Genomic DNA, 24,331 nt, shown 5'->3' with positions numbered 1-24,331 from the left:
TTCCTTCACCCCTCCCTTCCCCTCCCCATCCCCTTCCAATCCCCCCTCCTCCCCCTCCCCCTCAGCCAGTTTTACCTATCTTAGCCATGATTGCACAGGAGTAAATCTCACTCTACTCAATAAGCATGCAAAAGATCAGACGCGCCTTTCCCCACCTTCCCCTCTCCTCTCCTCTTCCCTTCTTCCTCCCCTCCCCCCTTCCTTTTTCCTCCTCCCCTGCCCACTCCAGGTCTCCCTCCCCAAGGTCAGGTTTACCTATCCTAAGCATGATGGCAGGGGAGTAAATCCCACTGAACTCAATAAACATGTAAATGATCAAACCTGCCCTCCCCCTCCTGCCTACTCCCCTCCCCTGTGATCAGTTTCACCTATCCTAAGCATGATTACAGGGGAGTAAATCCCACTGAGCTCAATAAGCATGCAAATGATTAATCCATTCTCCGCAAACTTGTACAGGATCCCATTCCTTACCTCCTGGATTAAAAACCAGAGAAATTCACTAATAGGCAAGAAAAACCTTGCAGTTTAAGAACATCCCTATAGCCAACAGATATTTCTATCAAACCTTAAAAAGCAGGTAAATTGGGCAGCTATAGTGAATGCGCCAGGGGAGCAGGAGACCTGACCTCCTCTCTGAGATATTGTACTGCCCTACTGATCTTTAAATTAACACAAGAACCTTAAACCTGGCTCAGTAGTAAATCATCAACAGTTTACTACAGGCAACCAAATACAGGTTTTAGCCAGATAAAATACTAATATACAGAGACAGTATCTGAAAACTTTAACAGTGGTATCTAAAACTGTAACAAAAGTTATAAAAATTATAACATTATAACAATATTTAAAAGTAAAACTCAGATTGCGAGGCAAGTTTGTCTACTCTGAGCAGCTCTCACTGCAAATTTGGCTGTGCTGACCATTACAGATCTATCTGGCCTGGTCAACAAATATTTGATCTTCTGTATATCACTAGAGGAGGAGGAAATTGCCACTAGAAACTTCTCTAAGTATTTCTTCCTTAATGTCTCGTACAGTTTACAATGTAACATATAGTGGATGGTATCCTCTACTGCAAATACAGATGCGCTGATCTCTAGGAATTCTCTTGTATCTTCCTTCACGGAAGTTGGTTTTCATTGTCTGACAGTGCAATGCAGTAAACGCCTTGCGGAGAAAAGGTGGATTTAATTCAGACAGATATTTCTCCTCCTCATGATGCTCTTTAATAAGGGGAAAGGTAATGGAGAATCTAGATGAACAAATAGCATCCATATCCTTCTTTGCAAAGAAATCTTGGAGATGCCTTTTGATATTACATCGGCTGGACAGGATTCCTGCAGCAATAAGTGACTCTAGATTAAGGCCATATTTCTGTAGCAATAATTTGCTGTTAGCTAGCCAAGTATTTTGAATAGGTAAATGTAGCTGCTCTGTTATACACAATTTGACCAGTTCATTTGAAGAGTAGTTCAGTTTTAAAAGGTAATAAAAAATGGCCCTAAGAATAAAAAATAAAATTGGCATTGCGCCCACTTCTGCTCGAAGATAGGCTGCAGGAGTTCCTGATGGAAGATCCAATACAATATGTATAAAACTGTTTTGGACAGATTCCAGTTGGTCTGGTTCGGGAATACCCCCAAGTTCTGCCCTGTATACCATCTGTGGGATGACCTTGGCAGTAAAAACTCTTAAGGCTGGTATAACAAGGCTCCCTCCCATGACTTTTGCAAATTTCAGAACAGACTGCATTGAGCTTTGAACTTATTGGCCTGCCGGTGATTATTCCATGAACCATTATATACAAAGCAGATCCCCCAGATAATTAAATCCGTAGTTCTGTTCTAGTAGATGACCATCTAGAAACCATTTGTGTTTAGCTGGGCGTTTGCCAAAACCCGTAACTTTGGTCTTGGCATAGTTCACACTTAGCTGTTCTTTCACACATATGTCCCCAAATATTTTCAATAATCTCCTCATACCAATCTGGGTCTGGGAAAGAAGGACCATGTCGTCAGCGTATAACAAAATGTTTAGTTTCCATGAACCGAGAGCTACTGGAAAGTTGGATTTATCAGCTAATTGATCTATGATGTCATTCGCATATATATTAAACAGCAGGGGTGCTAATAAGCAGCCTTGTCTCACTCCTTTAGTTGAGGCAATTACCCCTGACAGCTGACCTTCTCTACCTACCCTGACTCAAAGCTTGGTATCTGTATAAAGGTTCCTTATCAAAATCAGAAGGCGTTCATCCATTCCAAGTCTCCATAATTTTCTCCAGAAAATCTCTCTATTTATCCTGTTAAAAGCAGACGTCAGATCAACAAAGGCTGCAAAGAGATATTTCCTAGGGGCTGCTGCGTATTTTTCTCTCAAATGGTTTAGAACAAAGCATTGATCTATAGTTGACTTCCCATGATGGAAGCCAGCTTGTTCGTCCCCAATAATATTGTTGCTGTCTACCCAGGCTTCAATCTTATCCAATAAATAACCTTCATATAGTTTAGAGGATACGTCCAAAAGACTGATTGGATGATAGTTGGCTGGGAGACATTTATCTCCTTTTTAAAAAATTGGGACCACAATACTTTGGTCCCATCCCTGGGGCAGTCTGCGAGAGGTATTTACATAAGTAAAGAGTTTTGCTAATACTGGAGCCCACCAATTTGGATTATCCAGAAACATCTCAGGGGGAAGCATATCTTCCCCAGGGGCTTTCTGTCTGCGCAGGCGAGATATTAGACATTTCACCTCAGAAGTAGTTACTGGGGGCCAAGCAAGGGTATCTTTAATATCAGGAATTTGAATGGGTGGAAATGCTCTCATTAAAATTAAATCAGAATTAAAATTAAAAAGTTGATTAAAATGATTAAAAGTTGATTAAAATCATCCAGGGTGTATTTCTTCTCCTTGAGCTTGGAAGCCACCAGGTTCCAGAACTTTTTAGAGTCTTTGGAAGTTGCAGCCTTTTCCATTTCTGACCACATTAAAGCATAAAAGGCAGCTTGTTTATGTTTCAGCAGCTTCCTAAAACAACATCGCTTCTCAATCCATGCTTTCCTCATTGGGGAGGTAGCATTAAGACTAGCATACCTGTATGTCACATGGAGATCTCGTCTTGCCTGTCTACAATCTGCATCAAACCACTTGGCTTATAGGGCAAATTATTTGAGCAGAGAGTACCTACTTGCTGCACAATATCTGAGTAAACTGACAGTGGATCATCGATCTCTGTTCCCATTAATCTATTTCTGAGGGACAGCAACTCTTTGTTAAAGAGAGCCTCCTCTACTTTTAACTGGATCTCAGGAACCCACCTCAGACTTCGCCTCCCTTGGAGAATATAGGGAGGTTCATAACCCAGACCTTTTGAGGCTTCTTGGAAGTCTGCCAGTTCCATGTAAATCAGCAACCAGTGCATCTTTCTTAGCAAAGGAATAACTTACGTGCAGACAGTAAAATATATGCATATGTTGTTCCTTCTGCCCCCCCATCCCTTCTCTCCTCACGAGCATCCTTTATACTTTTTGTGTTTTGTTTTCATGCACTTGTATGTTGTTGAAAACAAACAAATAAGCAAAGGAGTAATACATTGCCAATAATCTAGGAGCAGATATGATCCTGCACATGTGTCTAAGGCTATTAGTTAGTTTAGCCTTGTGCAAAATCCACTGTCTAAGGTACAATGGGCATGAATGATTAATTTCAGCTGGATTTAAGGAGATGAACCACATGCAGGTTTGCACCCAAGGTCAGCAACAGTTTGGAAAAAGTCAACAGAGAACAAATACTTGCTAATTCTCAGAATGCAAAGACAGTGGCTGGCATGCATTTTATGTTTCAAAGAAAAACATTTTATTGTACAATCTGTGTAATCTGCTGCCACAGGATGTGGTTACAGAAGACAGTGTGAGTGGGTTCAAGATTATTTCAACAAATAAGCCTGAAAGGTATTTCTACATATATGCTTTAATGTGGAATTCCCACTGTAAAAAGTGAGGGGAAATTGACTTGACAGAATAGAGAGGGGACACCAGTAAACCAATGCAAGTTACATAGCTTACAGTGAGAGAATAATGACTGGGCAATGCTAAGTAGCTTTCCTCAATAGTGGGGTTGCGTCTGTTCCCCTGATATGGTAACTCATGCTAACTCACAGTGGCAGATTTGACTAAGTAACATAAAGGTAAGGAACATTTAAACATTATTGCGTCTGTAGAGAGTGTCATGATTAGAGAAAGCTTTCTGACAGTGGAAGAGGTGTAGCATGTCAGCCATACAACTACTGCACTAAAATATTTCATAAAGCCCTAAACACCACCGTTTAGGTGGCAGCTTACCTTTTTCGATTTGATGGTGGTGTCTTTTTTTTAAAGCAAGGGCAGAAGGAAGGGCTGGTTGCCCCCTAACCAGCCAGCCTTGCTGGCAAAGCCATAAACTGTAGTCAAAAGCCCTACCCAACCCCCGAGTCACTCATTCTCAACAGAAAAGTCATGTGTGTGGGGAAAGCATGCACCGTTGGGTGTGCTGCTTCCTAAATGTGCACAGAGCACCATCAAGAAGCAGCAGCAGTTTTTCTACCCCAGAGCAGGAAAGGCTAGTTTGGGGTGGGGGGATGGGAAGGTTGCTGAATTGGCCCTGTCCAGCTAAGATTCTTCTGGTGACTCTGCCATTCAGACCAAAACAATCCCCAGCCTCCTTCCTAACTTTGGAGCTGGTGGTGTGGACTTAACCACTTGGATGATCCCAGTCACCTCTGCAGCTTCAAAGTTGGGAGAAGACTGGCTGCTCATCACGCCAGCTACCCACTTTGTCAGTGGCAAGCATATTTGTTGAGACCTGCCCTAATCCTGCAGCAATCAGGAGGCAAACCTAGGAGCACAGCAAAACCTCTCCTACTGGTAACCTCCTATAATAGCAAGCATTTTCCAACAGGAATACAGGTAGACATCAGAGGCAAAGTCAGTTTTAATGGCATTTAAAAACAAACTTTTGCAAGTACAATAGGGCCCCGCTTTACGGCACTTCACTTTATGGCGCTTCGCTAATGCAGCGGTCTCAATTAGACTAAAGCCCCACTCATACGGCGCTTGTCCCACTTTTACGGCGGTTAGAACATAAGAACATAAGAAGAGCCTGCTGGATCAGGCCAGTGGCCCATCTAGTCCAGCATCCTGTTCTCACAGTGGCCAACCAGGTGCCTGGGGGAAGCCCGCAAGCAGGACCCGAGTGCAAGAACACTCTCCCCTCCTGAGGCTTCCGGCAACTGGTTTTCAGAAGCATGCTGCCTCTGACTAGGGTGGCACAGCACAGCCATCATGGCTAGTAGCCATTGATAGCCCTGTCCTCCATGAATTTGTCTAATCTTCTTTTAAAGCCATCCAAGCTGGTGGCCATTACTGCATCTTGTGGGAGCAAATTCCATAGTTTAACTATGCGCTGAGTAAAGAAGTACTTCCTTTTGTCTGTCCTGAATCTTCCAACATTCAGCTTCTTTGAATGTCCACGAGTTCTAGTATTATGAGAGAGGGAGAAGAACTTTTCTCTATCCACTTTCTCAATGCCATGCATAATTTTATACACTTCTATCATGTCTCCTCTGACCCGCCTTTTCTCTAAACTAAAAAGCCCCAAATGCTGCAACCTTTCCTCGTAAGGGAGTCGCTCCATCCCCTTGATCATTCTGGTTGCCCTCTTCTGAACCTTTTCCAACTCTATAATATCCTTTTTGAGATGAGGCGACCAGAACTGTACACAGTATTCCAAATGCGGCCGCACCATAGATTTATACAATGGCATTATGATATCGGCAGTTTTATTTTCAATACCTTTCCTAATTATTGCTAGCATGGAATTTGCCTTTTTCACAGCTGCCGCACACTGGGTCGACATTTTCATCGTGCTGTCCACTACAACCCCGAGGTCTCTCTCCTGGTCGGTCACCGCCAGTTCAGACCCCATGAGCGTATATGTGAAATTCAGATTTTTTGCTCCAATATGCATAATTTTACACTTGTTTATATTGAATAGCATTTGCCATTTTTCCGCCCATTCACTCAGTTTGGAGAGGTCTTTTTGGAGCTCTTCGCAATCCCTTTTTGTTTTAACAACCCTGAACAATTTAGTGTCGTCAGCAAACTTGGCCACTTCACTGCTCACTCCTAATTCTAGGTCATTAATGAACAAGTTGAAAAGTACAGGTCCCAATACCGATCCTTGAGGGACTCCACTTTCTACAGCCCTCCATTGGGAGAACTGTCCATTTATTCCTACTCTCTGCTTTCTGCTTCTTAACCAATTCCTTATTTCGGGCATTATTTCGGGCATTGCGCACCATTCTATTAAATGAGTTCTGCTTTACAGCGGTTTTTGCTTTACGGCGGGGGTCCGGAACGTAACCCGCCATATGACTGGGGCCCTACTGTATAGGCTGACCCTGGTATTACACTACTGAACTCAAAGAGAACTGTTCAGTGACTCATTCACATTAAGAGAAACGTTTCCTAACATCACTGGGAGCTATAATAATTTATTACAATTGTCTAAAGGTAATTTAACAGTCAACCAAATTATTTTTGTCATCAGTATAAGTATCAAAATCAGCTGATGAATAAAGTATTTTTTTGCTGTTTGAATAAAGTTAATGCTTTAAAGATATTTCCAAAAAATGGTCATGTATTTGACTGGTCAAACAAGAATATTAAAGCAGGACAGAAAGACTCCCCTTTAAACCATATTTTAGCCACATCCTTACATCACATTTTAACCAATACAGGACTTAAATTCAAACAACAGACAGAGAAAATTCATATATTGAAAATATTTGTATCCCTCCTTTCTACTCAACAGTCTTCAAGTCAACCAAATAAATTCCAGTTTTTATCATCAAGCAATCACAAACAGAAACAAAACTGATAGAACAACAGGACAGCCTATTAAACAGTAGTTAATATTAAATGCTCACACTAACCGGAAAATTCAAACTCGTGTCTAGAATATAGCAATACTGGTGTCAGGCAAATCTCCCTGGGACAGGAATTCCACAGGCAGGGTGCAGCCAGAGAAAAGAAAAACCTTAATGGGTGGGTAAATTCATGTGGGATAAGGCCATCCTTCAGATACTCAAGTCCCTACAGTTTAGGACTTTATAGGTCGAAACCAGAACCTTGTATTGAGCCAAAAACAAACTGGAAGGCAGCACAGACTCTGAAGAACTTGAGAGATGCTCAATGAGGTAAGTCCAGGTTCATAATCTGATTGTTGTGTTCTGACCCAGTTGAAGTTTCCACTTTTTAAGATCAGCTCCACACAAAGCCAAAAGCAATAAAGTTAGCCACAAATCAAGGGATTCATATACTCAACCCAACATGGCAGAAGTTTTTGACATCAGACCCTGACATCAAAACCCCCACCCCAAACTTGCTTCTCAAGGTCTTGCAACTGGATATTCTACTGAACCAAGAGCCTCCCCATATCCCCCATTTGAAGATGAAGCATTTTTTGCTCAGAATTAAGCCCCACTGAGTTTCTTGTGCCTAAGGAAGTGAGCATACGTTGTAGCCTTTCAGTCTCAAGCGGGTTTCCTTGGTTCCCTAAGAATCAGTGAGACTTGCTTGTTGAAAGTACACTTCAAGAAATGTAAATTTTAGGATCCTAGCCAGCCGTTACCAGTATGGCCAGTTCCCCTAAATCTAAAGCTGCACTTCTAACCTCACTGAACTCAATGGGAGTTATTTCTGAGTAGACATGGCTAGGATTGTATTCCTAGTCTCAATACTTTAAGACACTGCCTGAGTATTTAATTTTAGACGAGCAAAACCTGTGGGTTGAATCCTACGAAATGACTCCAGGGTAAGCGATTCTATTTTAAAAGCTTTCGAAAACAGAAAAAAAATCAAATACAATCTCGATTTTTATGAAGAAAAACTTACCTTTCAAACTTTATATGTCATGTAATGCAAAAAACTTTTCGGATATCCTCATTCGCGTATTTCCTCAAATTCAGTCATTATACAGTAGTTAACATTTTTAATAGTCCCCCCACCCCGGCTACGCGGTGTGGGTAAAAAAATCCAAGTACTCGCGCGACGTCTTGGAAAGGTAATTTATACAACCTTTCAGGGCGCTCAACTTCCATTTTCTATTCCCGCACAGAACTAACAGCCGGTAAGACCTCCATACCGCGGTATGGGAAACAAATAAGCACGTGGCTTGTTCTGTGACATACACACAGAACAGAGAGAAGAGCGGTGGGTTTCGGGAGTCGTAGTCTCGCGTCTCATACGTGTTCACTAGAAAATGTGGTGACGAAAACTACTTTCCCGTTGAGCATTGCGAAGCGGCGGCGGCGAGATGTGTGCAAGAAAGAAAGGCCTATTTTGTAGGCACGGTTTTGTCTGGTGCCGTTCTGAGAGATTTTGCACGCATTGCTGCGTATTGAAGGCGTAGGTGGGCATAAGGGGGTGCGACTCCTCTTCTATATGTTTTTTTTTGTACAGTGTGGCAAAAGGTTCTTTACAGGTATTTCTCCCCCTTAAAGACTTATAGCCAAACCTTACACGTTTACTCAGCAGTAAGCTCCACTATATACAATTGGCCTTACTCCCTAGGAAGTTTCTATTGGACTCAGTGGAGTTTACTTATCAATAGTCGTGCGTAGAGCTGCACTGTCGAGATCTTTCTGTGGTCGATGTATATTTCTGCAAGCCATCCGATTCGGTAAGACAAATATATTGAAATTTAACGTCAGTAGTGCATCTTTTCAACCCTAAACTGTTTACTGAAGTAAGTACCAATAAGTTCAATGAATCTTACTACCTAGTGGCGTACGCATCGATTGTAGCTTTAGGACTGAAAACTAGGCCCCTTAGCGACTCAAAATATGTTAAGGATTAAAAATATGTCGCCCTCCCCTCATGATGGATAAAATAGGTTACGGAGAGGGAAGTATCTGGGCGAGAACCGATTCAAATTTCCATTATAATCATTGATGGGTAGTAGCATGAGATTTGTAATCTGCAAAATGAAATACTTCATATAATTCTTATAACGCTAGAATTTGGAAGGAGTTGGTAACTTCTGCTTGTCTCGTTGAGATCAGCTGTGAAGATAATTGGACCCCTATTTATACTTAAATACAATGCAATCCTATGTAGGTTTACTAAGCCCCATTAAATCAATGGGATTTATTCTAAGGTAAGACTAGTCTTAAACTTACTAGAGAGTGCCCATTGAAGAAAGTGAGACCTACTTATTTTATTTATTTATTTATTAAATGTATATCCTGCCCTTCCTTCCAGGAGTAAGAGTGCATAGGCTTGCACTATAAGGCTGCAGTCCTATGCACACTTGAGAGTAACCCCTATTGAACTCAGTGGAGCTTACTTCAGAGTAAACATGTATAAATGATTGCATTGCTATTTATGCATAAACATGCATAATAGAGTGATCAGGTGAAATAGGATGGGGCTTGTGCACCTTTAATGATTGTGTAAATTCTATACAACTTTTAAAGGTGGAGGAGCCTTGCCCCCTTTTTAACTGGCAACCCTAATGCATAGGTTTGTATGGACAGTTTTACTTTTTGCTGCAACTGATTTCTATATTTGGGAAATGAAAAGACTTAATGCTTTTTCTTTTATTTAGCTTCCTGCTTCCTGAATGAGCCATAAACCAAGTGGAAAAAGCAGTTGGAAGTTTGATGTTTCACCAAAATGCTTCCCAGTTCATCTTCCTTATCTGCCACAGCTAGACTTCCTTCCTCTGATGCATTTAAAATTCAAAATATCTGCTTCACACTCACCAGAAGGTCCCAGGGATTTTACATGAAAGATGCTGGTGTTGTCTATAGGAAGAACATGGGGATTCTAAGGAAGCTAGTATGCCAGGTAATAGCTACTGAGCTGTGCTGTGTTGCATCTGAGTCCATTGTGTCTTGTCCTGAAAGCACTAGAAACTTAGAATGAAATCCACACATTGACTATAATTTGTGAGGATCACTGATACGTTTCCTATGTGGAAAATTTGTAATGTGTGAAGCAGCATTCTGTTGTTTTCTGGGACAGCTAATGCAATCAAGGTTAAGTGGTCTTTCTCAATATATATTGAAGAGCAAGGAGTTTTAGACACAGTCTATTACTATTTTGCTCTATCATTGCAATCCAATGAGTATCTACTCAGAAGTAAGTCCCACTTTTGTTCAATAGGTCTGAATGAGCAAATGTGCAGGTTCTTGGAGTGAAGATCCATATCTCCCCTGGTCATGCTGCTGCCATGCTACCCTGGGCTAAACCATGGTTTGACTCAGAGCTTGGAAAAGTTACTTTTTAAAACTACAACTCCCATCAGACCCAGCCAGCATGGCCACTAGATTGGGTTGATGGGAGTTGTAATTCAGAAAAGTAACTTTTCCAAGCTCTGGTTTGACTTAGCATTATGTCTGGACCTGTGCTTATTTGGGGGAGACAAACCACAAGCCCAGGTTCAGATGTAACACTAAGCCAAACCATGGCTTAGCCCCGGGTAGTGCAGCAGCAGCAGGACTGGGGAGGAGCACAGTGGCTGTGAACTTTGCTCCGAAACCTGCACAATTTTTGTATGCACTACTAAGCCGTGATTTAGCTTACTGTTACATGTGAACTGGGCCTTAATGTGGTTTAAATGTAATACTATGTGGAATTGTTTATTGGAATATTTAAAGACAATAGCATATACTTCCTGAGATTTTTTACATTTAAAAATCAAAACAAAGGTACTGAAAACTGTTGACACACTAATAACTGTTAGTAACCTAAAGAACTGTGCATGATATGCTGGGTTTCATACTTGCTAGGGATAGTCCTCTGAAAAACATTAATTATATTGTTGAAACTGCCAAGTTTGCCTAATATTGTATTTGCAGTTGGCATCCATTCATTGTTACTAATGAACTTACGAAATGGAATTTTTTCTACAGAAAAATGAAGCACTGGAAAAAATTTCTGTTTTGGAAACATTTCTGTCCCACATCACTGTATGTTGTCTGTGAACTCTTGTCTACTAGAGTAAACGGAGTATTGGTGTTTACATTCTCTGTCTTTTTATTTCTTTTAAAAAATTATTTCCTGCCCTTCTGGTGCCTCTTTACCCTGGCTTTTGGTACTTGAGATGTATATTTTTAGGATGTACCCAATACTTGTGATTGTGTTTGTCTTGGACTGTTTTGAATGTTGTATTTTAAATTGTTGTGACCCACCTTGGGACAAGGATGAGTAATGAATCAAGATGATGATTATGATAATAATAATAATAATAAATAATCACCAGTCAGGATGACTAACAAAAAATTAAATCCAACTGTAAAATACAACAATTAAAAACAAACCAACACACAGTATAATCCAATATAATTTCTCCTCCTGGGCATGAAACCAAGGCCCCCTGATATTGCTAGAAGTTGTTGACTCTCTTTAAAGGTTGAAGTGAGTTCAGGAGTTATTCATCCAGGGTAACTGATAGTTTAAATAGACTGAAAAATTCTAAAAAACAATTCAGATTGTGTAGATAGATTTCCTGTTTGAAGCTGGAAAAGGGCTATAATATGGAAATGCTACTTAATAAATTAACAATTATAAGTAGCATTTCCATATTACATTTTTTTCTTTTTATCATCAAGACATAACATTACATTCGCAGCAGAATCCTATGAAGTTAGTCCCATTAAGTTCAATAGTGCTTACTCCCAGGTAAGTGTATATAGGATTACAGTTTTAGGCTGCAATTCAATACAGTACATGTCTACTCAGATGTTAGCTCCATTGGGTTCAATGGGATTTACTCCCAAATAAGTGTGTATTGGATTGAAGCCTTAAACCTGAAGTTCCTGTTGTACAGGATTTGAATCTGTAGAGATAACTAGCTGGTGGAAATGTACATAATTGATATAAAAATGTTAGAACATGCATGGTAACATTCTATTAATCAAAGGTAACATCACTATTTTATTCTTGGATACAATATATTTTTATAAATATTTTGTATATTTTCCAAAACAACAATATGTTCCCATATTAGATATTTTTTCATTCACAAAAGACCTGCTTTTCTGATATTCTGCAGTAGTACATAATCCTAAAGATAAATTTGCTAAAGTTCCTTTTCTAGGATCTTTTAGTATATTTACATTCACAACAAAATAAATAGAAATGATTAATGTGTGACCATTTTAAATATGTTTCCGAAACCACGTTTTTTTTACGGATCACTGTTATTTATTTCAGGAAACTACAGTGTTCAAGAATGTTTGGACAACACATTCTACATCTCCAATTGCTTATCAAAATGGAAAGATTTACTTTGACAATTATCGGTGCTGCGTGAGCAGGTAAACAACCCTTTTAGAATGTAATATTCTCCCACATCTTGTGAAGAGATGTTTACATAACCCAAATAAAGCTGTCTCATGATAAGTAAGTATTTGTAAAGTGGAGGTTTGCAGTGTGGCACAGAATATCTTGCTTTAAGGATCCCAATGGAGTGGGAGGACAAGGTTCAGATCCCTACATCCCCATGAAGCTCACTGGATGACTTTGGGCCAGTTCCTGTCTCTCAACCTTAACCTGCCTCACAGAATTGTTGTAAGAATAATATGTAGGGAGAACCATGGAGATCTTTGGAGAAATGGTGGAGTATAAATGTAATAAATAATAACAGAATTGTATGAGGTAGTAAATATCTTCTTTCCGCTAGTGTATATGGCAAGAGTTCTATGCAGTCAGAGCCTGATCTGTGTTTGTGTGGAAGGGAAGTTCATTTATTTCTATGTAACTTTTTTTCTCAAGAACTATACATAGGATTGCAACCATAGGATGTGATGAACTATCTGCCCCAGAGCAATCTGCAGTGAGAATCCTTTCCTAGTATCCAAAAATGTTCCTGTGGTTTGAGCATTTTCGCCACATGGAAGAGTTGCAACATTTTATGCTTTTTAGTTTGTAGAAAGACTAAGATCGGGACATATTATTGTTTTGTAAAATTATGAATGGTATGGTGACAGTAGGTAGAGTTCTTTTTTTTTAACCCTCTTATGACACTAGAATTTGAAATCACCCAGTGAGGTTAATTTGGCAGTAGATTCAAGACAGAGAAAAGAAGGTATTTATTTGTTAAATTTATGTCCCACCTTTCCACCACAGAGCATAAGGTGGCATGCAGACATGATTTTACCCTCAAAACAGCCCTGTGAGGTGGGTTAGGCTGAGAGATAGTGAGTAGCCCAAGGTCAAGTAGAAGTACAAAAAAAATCTGTAGTAAAAAAAACCCTAACAGGGCAGGAAACCCTTCTGTGCCCTAACTCTCAAGACTGAATTACTGTTGTGGAGGGAAGAGAAAAAACAGGAGAATTGAGTGTCTTAAACCCTCCCTGAACAGAAGCACTCCACACTGCAACATTTTGTTGCAGGCCTCACTCCTCATCATATTTCAGGTGTTCTCTTTATATACATATCTGAGGTCCAAGTGACAACCTCCGTTTTTCCATGGACAGCATTTTTGTTAGACAACAAACTCCTGTTGTTATTTAGAAATCCTAACCCATATATATAAGGATTTCTAAATAACCACCTGAATCTAAGATGCACACATATGCTTCTAACCTGAGTAGCACTGAAAAATGCATCCTGTCAGCACAAGGATTTTCCCTTGCACAATAGGCCTCCCCACACACACACACACACACACACAATAGGCCTATCCCTGAAATCTGTAGTAGGGGCTTCTCCAACCCTCTGAATGAATGAATCTGAATGAATCTTTATTTTTACCCCGCCCTTTTTCCAAAACTGGAACTCAGGGCAGCTTACAAATAAAAACTACACATAGGTAAAAAAAAATACAAAAATATACAATTAAAATAGAATTAAACTATTCGTGACATTAAAACCAGGAAACATACACTTAAGATACTAAGACAATTTAAAACATTAAGAATATTATTATTATTATTATTATTTAGTTGCATTTCTAAACCGCCCTATAGCTAGCAGCTCCCAGGGCGGTGTACAACATGATAAAACCACAATATTTAAAATACAGCAAGTGTGTATTGCGCAGACAATATAAACATTATATAAACAAAGTGAAAGAAAACTAAAAAAAATAAGATTAAAAGCTTAAATACTTTAAAATGCCTGGGTGAAGAGGTGGGTTTTTACCTGGTGCCGAAAAGATGACAGAGAAGGCGCCAGGCGTATCTCATCTGGGAGGGCATTCCATAATTCGGGGGCCACCACCGAAAAGGCCCTAGATCTTGTTACTGTTCTCCGGGCCTCTGTATGGGTTGGGACCCGGAGAAGGGCCTTAGACGTCGAGCGAAGTGAACGGGTAGGAACATAGCGGGAGAGGCGTTCCATCAGATATTGCGGTCCAGTGCCGTTAAGGGCTTTATAGGTAAGGACCAACACTTTGAATCTGGCCCGGAAACATTGGAAGCCAGTGCAGTTGGGCCAGAATAGGTGTTATGTGGTCGAATTTCTTCGTCCCAGTAAGAACTCTGGCCGCAGCATTCTGCACTAGCTGAAGTTTCCGAATCGTTTTCAAAGGTAACCCTACGTAGAGAGCATTACAGTAATCCAATCTAGAGGTTACCAGAGCGTGAATAACTGAGGCTAGGTTCTCCCTGTCCAGATAGGGTCGTAGTTGGGCTACCAGCCGAAGCTGGTAGAACGCATTTCGTGCCACCGAGGCTACCTGGGCCTCGAGTGACAGAAGCGGATCTAATAAGATCCCCAAACTACGGACCTGTTCCTTTAGGGGGAGTGTAACCCCATCTAGGACAGGTCTGACATCAACCATCTGAGCAGAGGGCCCCCCAACTAGCAGCATCTCAGTCTTGTCAGGATTGAGCTTCAGTTTGTTTGCTCTCATCCAGTCCATTATCGCGGCCAGGCAGCGGTTCAGTACAGCAACAGCCTCACCTGAAGAAGATGAAAAGGAGAAATAGAGCTGCGTATCATCAGCATATTGCTGGAAACGCACTCCATAACTCCTGATGACCTCACCCAGCGGCTTCATATAGATATTAAAAAGCATGGGGGACAGAACTGAGCCCTGTGGGACCCCATACTGGAGCACCCAGGGACTCGAGTAGTGTTCCCCAAGCATCACCTTCTGGAGACGATTCTCAAGATAGGAGCACAGCCACCGCCAAGCAGTGCCTCCAACTCCTAACTCCGCGAGTCGCCCCAGAAGGATACCATGGTCGATGGTATCAAAAGCCGCCGAGAGATCAAGGAGAACCAACAGAGTTACACTCCCTCTGTCTTTCTCCCGACAGAGGTCATCATACAGGGCGACCAAGGCTGTTTCTGTACCAAACCCCGGCCGAAAGCCGGATTGAAATGGATCCAGATAATCAGTTTCATCCAAGAGGGCCTGGAGTTGGCGAGCGACCACGCGCTCTAGGACCTCTGGTGGTGTTTTGGAGAGGATTTGCATTGGCGGGGGGGGGGGGGTGTCAGAATCCTTGCACTGGTGGGACACGTTAGTTGGATGTCACCTCTTTGTTTTAAAAATGTAATTGTGCTGTTTTAATATTATTTTGATGTTTGCTGCCCTGAACTCCTTTGGGAGGAAGGGTAGGACAAATTTTACTGTCTCGCTTGCTCGCTCTCGCTCTGAATGTATTTGTCATGCTAATACAAAAGCCAAGAGAAAAGAACAATTAAAGTTGCCATTGTTTTCATTTGTAGTGTAAATCTTGGTTTTTATTGTGCAATTTATGCATTCTAAATCACTTAGATATTGCTTCTTCTGTTTTATAATTGAACTGAGAATTCATGCAATAGTTGGTTTAATTGTGGTCATGTTTTTAGGCAGTTTTTAATATTGTTCTGTGATTTTTTTGTAGAAGCAATTTGGTTAAATCTGTAAATAAAGACTTTGCTGAAATGTAGCCAGAAAGAATAGAAAGCTCCCACCCACACCTGTCCTGTCCAGGGATATTTGGCCCTGGCACTCAAGCTCCCAATAGAGCTCTAGATTAATAAGGTGGTGCCATTCACACATTGATAAAAAAGAGAACAAAAAGGATTTGCATAATATTTGCATATGTTTATATTTATAGATGCAAATTTAGAAAAAATGACTATCATTTTAAATAGCACAGTGGTGAAGACTGAGCAGATGATCTATGTTCCTGCCTAGCCTGCTGTCCAGGCCCTTACTGTTGACAGGAAACTTCAAGACCCCTCCATTGCTGCTCTCCCTTCTTTTGGTTCTTTATCTTTAAACTGGTCTTGGACCGGACAGATAAATAATAGAGGACTTCAAATAGAGGTCTCCTTCAGATAGAGGACTTTCCTCTATAAAGAAGGACTCATGGCCATCCTTGATGCTACTGTTGCTGCTGCTGCTCTCAAGCAGTCATCTTAGTCCAGGGTTTGCCAACATTTGGATTTTTTGAGCCAGTGCCATTGGCACCTCCCCCTGAGAGATTTTCCAAGGGATCATTGTAAATGTCAGATCCAGTAGAATTAATAAGACCCTTGAAAAGCACACAGAGCTGAAAAAGGAAGTGGGAAGCAGTATGATTCTTCCAACTTTCTCCTTCAGCTCTATGTACTTTTCAAGGGAGCAAAAGGTAACCACCCTCGCCACCTCGTGACCTAAGGAGCAGCAGGGAGGTTTCAGACACTTCTGAGTGCCAGGACAAGACCTCAAAGGTTCTGTGGTGCCAGTGGGTGCCTCACGGACACCCCCTCTTAGTTAGTTAGTTATTTTTAAAGTTTTATTCGGCCCTACCACTGCATTTGGACTACCCATGGTGGCTTACAATAGTTTTAAAAAACAATAACACCCAAGAGAAATTAAATAATCTTGGTTATGACATTCACTGACAATAGAAGTGGTTAGAGATAACAGATGTTCCTCCGTGGCGCAGAGTGGTAAGCGGCGGTAACGCAGCCGAAGCTCTGCTCACGGCCGGAGTTCGATTCCAACGAAAGGAGGAAGTCGAATCTCCGGTAAAAGGGGTCGAGGTCCACTCAGCCTTCCATCCATCTGTGGTCGGTAAAATGAGTACCCAGCATATGCTGGGGGGTAAAGAAAGGCCGGGGACGGAACTGGCAATCCCACCCCATATATATGGTCTGCCTAGTAAACATTGCAAGACGTCACCCTAAGAGTTGGAAACGACTTGCACTACAAGTGCGGGGATGTGATGTTCCCATATTAATGTATATATGGTAAGTGTTGTTGTTTTAGAAGATACATGGTAAGTGGAGTGAAAGAGGGGGAGTGAATGGGCAGTAGAATGCGAGATGATTGGCTGAGTGTTTAAAATGGCTGAATGTATAAAAGGAAGAGTGAGAGTGGAATAGGGGGGAAGAAAAGAAAGAGTGGATTGCTTGGTGGGGTTTGAGAGAGTTGTTTGCCAGAAGAGAGTGAAGAAGGAGGGAGGTGGAGTTCGGATTAGTATTGAGTAAAACCATATGCTTATGTGCCTTAAGAAGAAATCCTGTTAATCTTGTTAGTTTTGTTATCTGTAATAAATACTTAATTTGGTTTACCAAAGGCCTGATCCTTGGCTGGGGTTTCACAGACCAGAAGGGAGGGTAAGGTAATGACCAAGGCTGAAGGGGAACTGTAACAAATGGTGGCAGCGGTGAAGAGAATAACAATACCAGTATTCAGAGTCTCTGGGAATACTAGTATTGGGACGTTACTGGTGGTTGCCTAGCAGGGGGATCTGTTGAGATCTGTGCTAGAGCGGATAGGTAAACCATAAGAGAGTGCGGTCCGGACTGGTGGAGTCCCTGGTGGTGCCAAGAGACAGGCAGTAACCACGAGCAGGTAGGAACCTGACAGGGAGAGCCAGGGAAGGACGCATCACAGGGGACACCTTTACCTTTTAGAGATAACAGGTCCTCCACAGCCATAGACTAGTATGCATGTAATTCACCTTGGCAGTAGTGCATTTTGCTCATTTTAGACTCTGGACTTAATGATCTTATGGGGTGGGGAGGAGCTCTTTAGATGGTAATATGAATTACTTCCAAAATGTAGTAAGCTGTCTCTGCTGCATTGTGGCGGGGCTTCTGATTCATTCTGCTGAGTGAGGCCTGGACCTCTGCCCCAAAGTCCTGCCCTGATGGCACCACTGCTCCTCAGAAATATCAGGTAACAACTGCAGAGCTTTTGCCAGAGACAGCCCCATCTCCTGGCCTCCTATGGTGACAGGAGAGACAAGAAAGGCGGAAAAGAGGAGAGGAAGTCTTTGGTGTCCTGGTCAAGGTTAAGGGGCATCATTAGAGAGCTGGGGGAAGAACCTGAAGGCTGGCTGCATGAGGAATTGGTAATGAGTTATAATAATGCATTAAAAGACTTTTTGATTCATAGAAAATAATACACACTAATTCCATTTCTCTCTCTCAGCATCACTCCAGAGCCAAGAATAATTTATCAAATGCCAGTGTGTCCTAAATCAGAAAAAATAGAGGATGCTTTATTATTGGAATGCCCAGTGGTAAGATTTTTTTTTAACAAAACAACTTTGCTGAGAAAAACAAGGACCAGACTCCCTTGTGTAATATTCAGTGTATTATTCTTTTTCTTCCTTCGTTTTAACTAGAAGTCCAACAAACTAAATAATCTCTGGGGAACCACCTTTTGGGACTAAAGCAAGCAGCATCTTTTAAAGCAAAGGCTCTGTAGACAGCTTCTGCCTGTTCAGCCTTTTACATGTATACAAGATGGTAGTTGGGTTCACATATCCTATGCATGGTGTGACCTTCCTTAAAAGATTGTGAAGGCTGAATATATATGAAATGTTTTAAAGCAAGTGGTTGATGGGTTTGCAAAGCATAATCAGATACACGCTGTGAAAATCCAAATTTAGGCTGCTGTAACTAGCTACTGACTTACTATACTACATTGCTGTTGCATTTTTTAAATTGTAAGAATAACAAAATGTCTATTGATATCACAGCCAGAGCATTACAGGGGCTTGTATGTTGCAAGGTCTGTTGACGGGTGCCGTTATCTCTCGTGTGTTCTGTACACAGTGAAGCATTGCACCACCCAGCAAGATCCCTATCCAATGAGGGCCAAACTGCCTGGTGTCTAAAGTGTAGGGCAAGCTTTCAGCATTACTCCAAGTGCAGCACTTTACAGTTTCCCCCACAGGAGTGGATGACATCCTCTCTGGTCCACTATTTGTGGTTGGGGCTAGCCCTAGTGACCATTGAGAATCAAGCCTGCTCTTATCTGCGTAGTTCCACCCTGGGTTCTGCTTCTTGGTAATGGTAGAATGTGCAGTGATGTTGGAAACTGGCCTTTTCATACATAGAACTAGGTACCTCCACTTCAGTCTGTTTTGGTAGTCATGTGTACACTTGGACAATCTTATGCCGATTTACTCTGAAGTAAGTTACTGTATAGGATTGAAGCCTTAGTTTGTTTAGATTTCTGTCCTGCCATATCCAAAACACTCCAGTTGCAAATACATACGTTTTTGAATGGTAGTCCCTCCAAGTTCAATGGGACACATTACTTTAGGCCATAATCTTTTCATTTTGATTGTGCTTCCAATCCGCAAAATACCTACAGTCACTGGCCACAATAAGGGTTGCCACATTTTTTTGTCTCCCCCACCCCCCGTCCTCTGCTCCTGTGCCTTTAGGAGTAGGTGTTATAGCAAGTGATTGTTTATCATCCCCATGCTTTGAAATGTTTAACATGCTGGTGGTCTGTGTCCCAAGCCAGCTTTGTTCTGGTCAGTGGCTAACCCTAGTAACAATTCAGATAACCACAGAACTGGCTGTGTGACTCTAGCAGGGCTCCATTGGGAGGCAGGCTGGGGACAGGGGGATAGAAATGTAAAAAATAAATATACAAAATATTTCATGAACAGCAGCCAACACATTGCATGACAAACTGCCTTTGAATTGAGAGCCAAAGTAGACCTGCAGGGTAACTGTGTGTGTGCCTAATGTGTGTTTGCCCTGTTCACATAAAGCTTGCTCTTTCCGCACAAAAATTCCATGGGGGAGAAAGACAAAATGCAGCTCCCTCTCTGCGTTGCTGTGTTCTTGCTTTTAAGAAGCTTTTCCCAAGCCTAGCTCCAATACCGGTAAAAAGCCATGCAGGAACACAGTGTGGTATAGAGGTTGGAGATTTGGGCTAAGGTCTTGGGAGATCCTGGTTCAAATCCCCACTCAGCCATAAAGGTCACTCAGGTGATATAGTGACCAGTCTTTATCTCTCAGCCTAACTTGTCTCGCAAGGTTGGGGGGGGGGTCGTAAAAAGTAGGCAGGTGAATTGCATAAGAAGAGCCTGCTGGATCAGGCCAGTGGCCCATCTAGTCCAGCTTCTTGTTCTTACAGTGGCGAACCAGTTGCCCATGGGAAGCCCGCAAGGAAGATCTGATCACAAGAGCACTCTCCCCTCCTGTGGTTTCCAGCAACTGGTGTTTGGAAGCATGCTGCCTCCAACCATGGGGGCAGAGCATAGCCATCATGGCTAGTAGCCATTTTCTTCCACGTACACCACCTTGACCCTCTTGGAGGAAAAGTGGTCTAGAAATCCAATAATAAGTAAAATTGCTTCAAGGTGCAGCAAAGTGGAGAGGCATGGTGTTTGTTTCCTCCCTTGTGTGCTTGTTTTTTTAGAATTCCCACTGCCATTCTGTACATGAATGGGGCAAATGTTTATTTAATATTTATTTATTTATTATTTGATTTATATCTCACCCTTCTTCCCAGTAGGAGCCCAGGGCGGCAAACAAAAGCACTAAAAACACTTTGAAACATCATAAAACAGATTTTAAAATATATTAAAACATCTTGAAAAACATTTTTACAAAAGGTTTAAAACATATTGATTTCCCATTTGTCACCAATCAAATCAGTTATAACAGAGATGGTGCCTGTCCAATATTTAAGGGGAGGGAATTCCAAAGGGTAGGTGTCGCCATACTAAAGGTTAGTTTCGTATGTTGTGCAGAATGGACCTCCTGATAAGATGATATCTGCAGGAGGCCCTCACCTGCAGAAAATATACAAACGAATGCCCAGCACATCTAGTTTGGCCCTCTGTGGAGCTTCAAAAATGGCACACACTACTACTAAAAGAAAAGCAATGAAAACAGGCAGAAATGTCATAGTTTCTCCTATACCAACTCTGTGAATTGTGGCCTTTAATTTTCATCCTTAAAACATGCCTTTTGAGGTGGGAAATGTTCTCATTTCACCGACAGCGAGCTGAGGCTCTAAGGCAGTGACTCAGCTGTGGCTGGCTGGCATAACCTTCCAAGTCCAAAGCACATGTGGTGCTTTGGGCTACATAGAATTGATACCATCAATGCAGTATCTTGAACACTGGCATGTACAGCCAAAAAAGTGGTAATTAAACTTCAGCTAAGAGCAAATTGATTGAAATCAATGTGCTTAAGTTACCTAAGCCCATTGATTTCAATGGTTCTGCTCTGAGTAGGACAAATACTGGATATCACTCTATATAATTTCATCCCCGTCTTCAAATAATTGCCCCTATCATTATGCAGCTTGCACCGGAAGCTTACACCCATGTTCTTGGAATTAAACGCCCTTGATTTCAGTATGCTTAAGTGTGTATGTTTATGCTCATAGGCCGAGGGCTCTAATGAGATGTGTTTGTTTTACATTTGTTCTGAAACGTTATGAGTAGCATCCAGCTAACTCATCTTCTGAAAAGACTGATTAAAACCAATGAACTTAAGTTAATCACGTCCATTGATTTCAGTGAGTCTAATCAGAGACTGAATTAGCTTGATACAACTTGTAATGTTTCAGAGCCAATGAATATTTTTCCTTTCTCTACGTTTTATACAGCTGAGTCCTTTTAATACAGGGTGAAGTGCTGCCCAGTCCATCAGATTACAAACCTTCCTTGGCAGTTCTGACAGCTCACAACTGGCTTTTTCGTCTCTCTGCAAGTACGGGAGAAATACTTGAAAAAGTATATCTTACTCCCCACTGCAAATTCAGGTAAAGAAGGTAGGCTTGGTATAAATTTGCTTGGATTACTGCTCTAGAGGGCGTGAAATCCTATGCAGATTTACTTGAAAGTAAGTCCCTCCAAGTTCAATGGGACACATTGCTTTAGGCCACAATTCTGTGACCACTTACTAGAGAGTAAGAGCCATTGAACTCAGTGGGATTTACTTTTGAGTGATCGAAAGTACATTGCCACACAAGTGGGAATGGATGAATCTGTAAGTTTTGATTTCATACATTTCTCATTTTTTCCAATCTTGAATTCACTTCTCCGGCATTTCTGTGGCAATTTTCATTTTTTAAGAAAAAAAATCCTTATGAAAATTCATCAGCATTTTGGTGCAAATTTATCCTGATAAGCACATTTTTGTATGCAGGTTTGACATATACAATTTTTTGCAAGCAATTTTCCCTAATATAATGCATTTTTATAGGTAATTTTCACTAATATATGTGGGAATCGGGGAATATATATATAATATATGTTTCCCTCAATATATGTATTTTTCTGTGTATTATTTGGTTGAGCAACTGCATTCACAAAATTCAGAGAAGTTTTTAACTTCTTTTATTTGTTTTAATCTTTTATTTTATTTTTTATTATAATCTTTATTAATTGTAAGTTGCTTGGAGTGCAAACAAAATCAAATTTCTTCTCCGTTCCAACTCACAAGTACCTCCCATTGGAATCAGTTGTCTATATTTGTGAGTTGTTTGCTCAGCACTGGGTCATAAACCTATATCAGATTCTGAAAGGCCTTTACTTGATAATAGCCTTTCCCTGAAACTTGCAAGAGGTGATAGCTGCTTTCATCCAAAGGAAGATTGATTTCAAAATGGTTTTAATAGCAGCTTTTTATTGGCCAGAGAACTCATCTGCTTCCACAGTGCTTACTATCTTATCAGCACGGTCATTTAAATAAAAGGTATTGTTTCCCAGTGGCTCCCATATGCGCATTTCCTTTCAACCAAATAGATCAGCCCCTTTTCTTGCCAGTTCCGGAATAGGCAAAGGGGTTTAACGGACAGTGTGGTGGGGCAGCAGTGGTCACCTGACTTTTAGTTGGTTGCGTTGCGCTGCTGCTGCTTACTGGGAGAGGCAAGGTCTGCATGGTGCAAACACATTGGCAGGATGCATTTGCACCATGTCAACTTTGCCCCTCCCCCTCTACCTCCTCGTAAGCAGCAGCAATGCAATCGATCGGAGTTCAGGTGCGTGCCTCTGCCCCCCCCCAACAGAAACCATCCACTACTGGTAAAGGGATTCTAAGAGAGTGAGGTACCCAAAGTAGCCCAGTGAGTCTTTCGTGAAGAGGGATTGGACATTAGCCCTTCTAATTCTAAAGGACTTTAAAAATAAATGGTTAGCTTTTTCCAAAAATACATTATATTTCATTTTGGTGAATTGTGGTCTATTTGCCTTTTATTCCTAATAGATACCTTAGCTGGGACACTCCTCAAGAGGTCATGGTTTTAAAATCAGCTCAGCAAAAGGTCCCTGCAGCTGCTCGTCAGGTACGTTGGCTTGGAAGTGTTTGCAGCTGGCTATTTAGGGAGACCTTTTTGTGTGCTTCCCATTTTGCATTTCATAGGAAACATTTTGGGGAGTGTCGCACTCTGATTTTATCAGAGGATATCTGTGTCTGAAAACTACAAGGATGCTTTATGAATCCTCCTTTGCATTTTGCCACATCAGTGACCTTCTCCATCATGATTGCATGTACATAGCAGTGTAATGTCTTGGGTCAGGGCCATGGAATCATAGGATTGAACCCTCAAGTCCAGACTTCTTCCATTTTCAACCTGGCAGATCCTTTGCAGTATCTATCAAGAATATTTTAGAATTTGATTCACTAATAGGCAAAAAACCCTTGTGGTTTAAGAACATACCTATAGCCAACAGATACTTCTATCAAACTTTAAAAAGTAGGGAAATTGGGCAGCTATAAATGCACCAGGGTGAGTGGCAGCAATACCTGCCATTTCCAAAGATGGAGAATTACATTTTTGTATGTTTGTTGGTGTTCTTTCTTTGCTTCTTTCCTGTGGTACTACTGTTTCCATAGAGAATGATATTTCTGTCATTATTCATCCTAGAAATCTGTGTCAAATATATTTTTATTAATTTCAAAGTCTTTTTATTGCTCAATGTCATATGATGGCGAAGACAGCCTTTTGTGTTTCAAACTGGAGGTTATGTTCCATTTGTATTTTGGGTGCATTAACAGTTGAATCTGAAACTGCAGTTTGATGTAAAATCAGACTGATTACAATATGTTGCTACTTCAGGAATGACTCTAGCTGTTAGAAAAAAGAAACT

At 41.2% G+C, this 24,331-nt stretch overlaps 2 protein-coding genes across 10 annotated transcripts in view; one reads left to right on the top strand and one right to left on the bottom strand.

Moving 5' to 3' along the window:
• Nucleotides 1-8,226, bottom strand: part of METTL8 (methyltransferase 8, tRNA N3-cytidine) — a 48,787-nt gene extending 40,561 nt beyond the window's left edge. For 2 of the 5 annotated variants that reach the window (XM_061608509.1, XM_061608508.1), the window contains exon 1: nt 7,935-8,215. The gene's annotated coding sequence lies outside the window, so the exon portion shown is untranslated. Of the gene's footprint in view, nt 1-6,973; nt 6,992-7,934 lie in introns of those variants that run through there. The other 3 variants (XM_061608512.1, XM_061608511.1, XM_061608510.1) reach the window with 3 other exon arrangements.
• Nucleotides 8,227-8,279: 53 nt separating this feature from the next.
• The window catches only part of DCAF17 (DDB1 and CUL4 associated factor 17), a 46,207-nt gene continuing 30,155 nt past the window's right edge, over nt 8,280-24,331 (top strand). Inside the window, exons 1-6 of one of the 5 annotated variants that reach the window (XM_061608505.1) lie at nt 8,280-8,465; nt 9,649-9,890; nt 12,261-12,364; nt 18,412-18,502; nt 21,866-22,002; nt 23,448-23,526. In XM_061608505.1, the coding sequence (XP_061464489.1) occupies nt 9,717-9,890; nt 12,261-12,364; nt 18,412-18,502; nt 21,866-22,002; nt 23,448-23,526 (585 nt within the window). In that variant the 5' untranslated portion in view covers nt 8,280-8,465; nt 9,649-9,716. Of the gene's footprint in view, nt 8,722-9,648; nt 9,891-12,260; nt 12,365-18,411; nt 18,503-21,865; nt 22,003-23,447; nt 23,527-24,331 lie in introns of all 5 variants that reach the window. The other 4 variants (XM_061608504.1, XM_061608503.1, XM_061608502.1 and 1 more) reach the window with 4 other exon arrangements.

Source organism: Rhineura floridana, chromosome 2 (genome assembly GCF_030035675.1).
Source record: "Rhineura floridana isolate rRhiFlo1 chromosome 2, rRhiFlo1.hap2, whole genome shotgun sequence".
NCBI classification, from domain to species: domain Eukaryota; kingdom Metazoa; phylum Chordata; class Lepidosauria; order Squamata; family Rhineuridae; genus Rhineura; species Rhineura floridana.
This window is presented reverse-complemented; position numbering and strand designations above follow the sequence as displayed.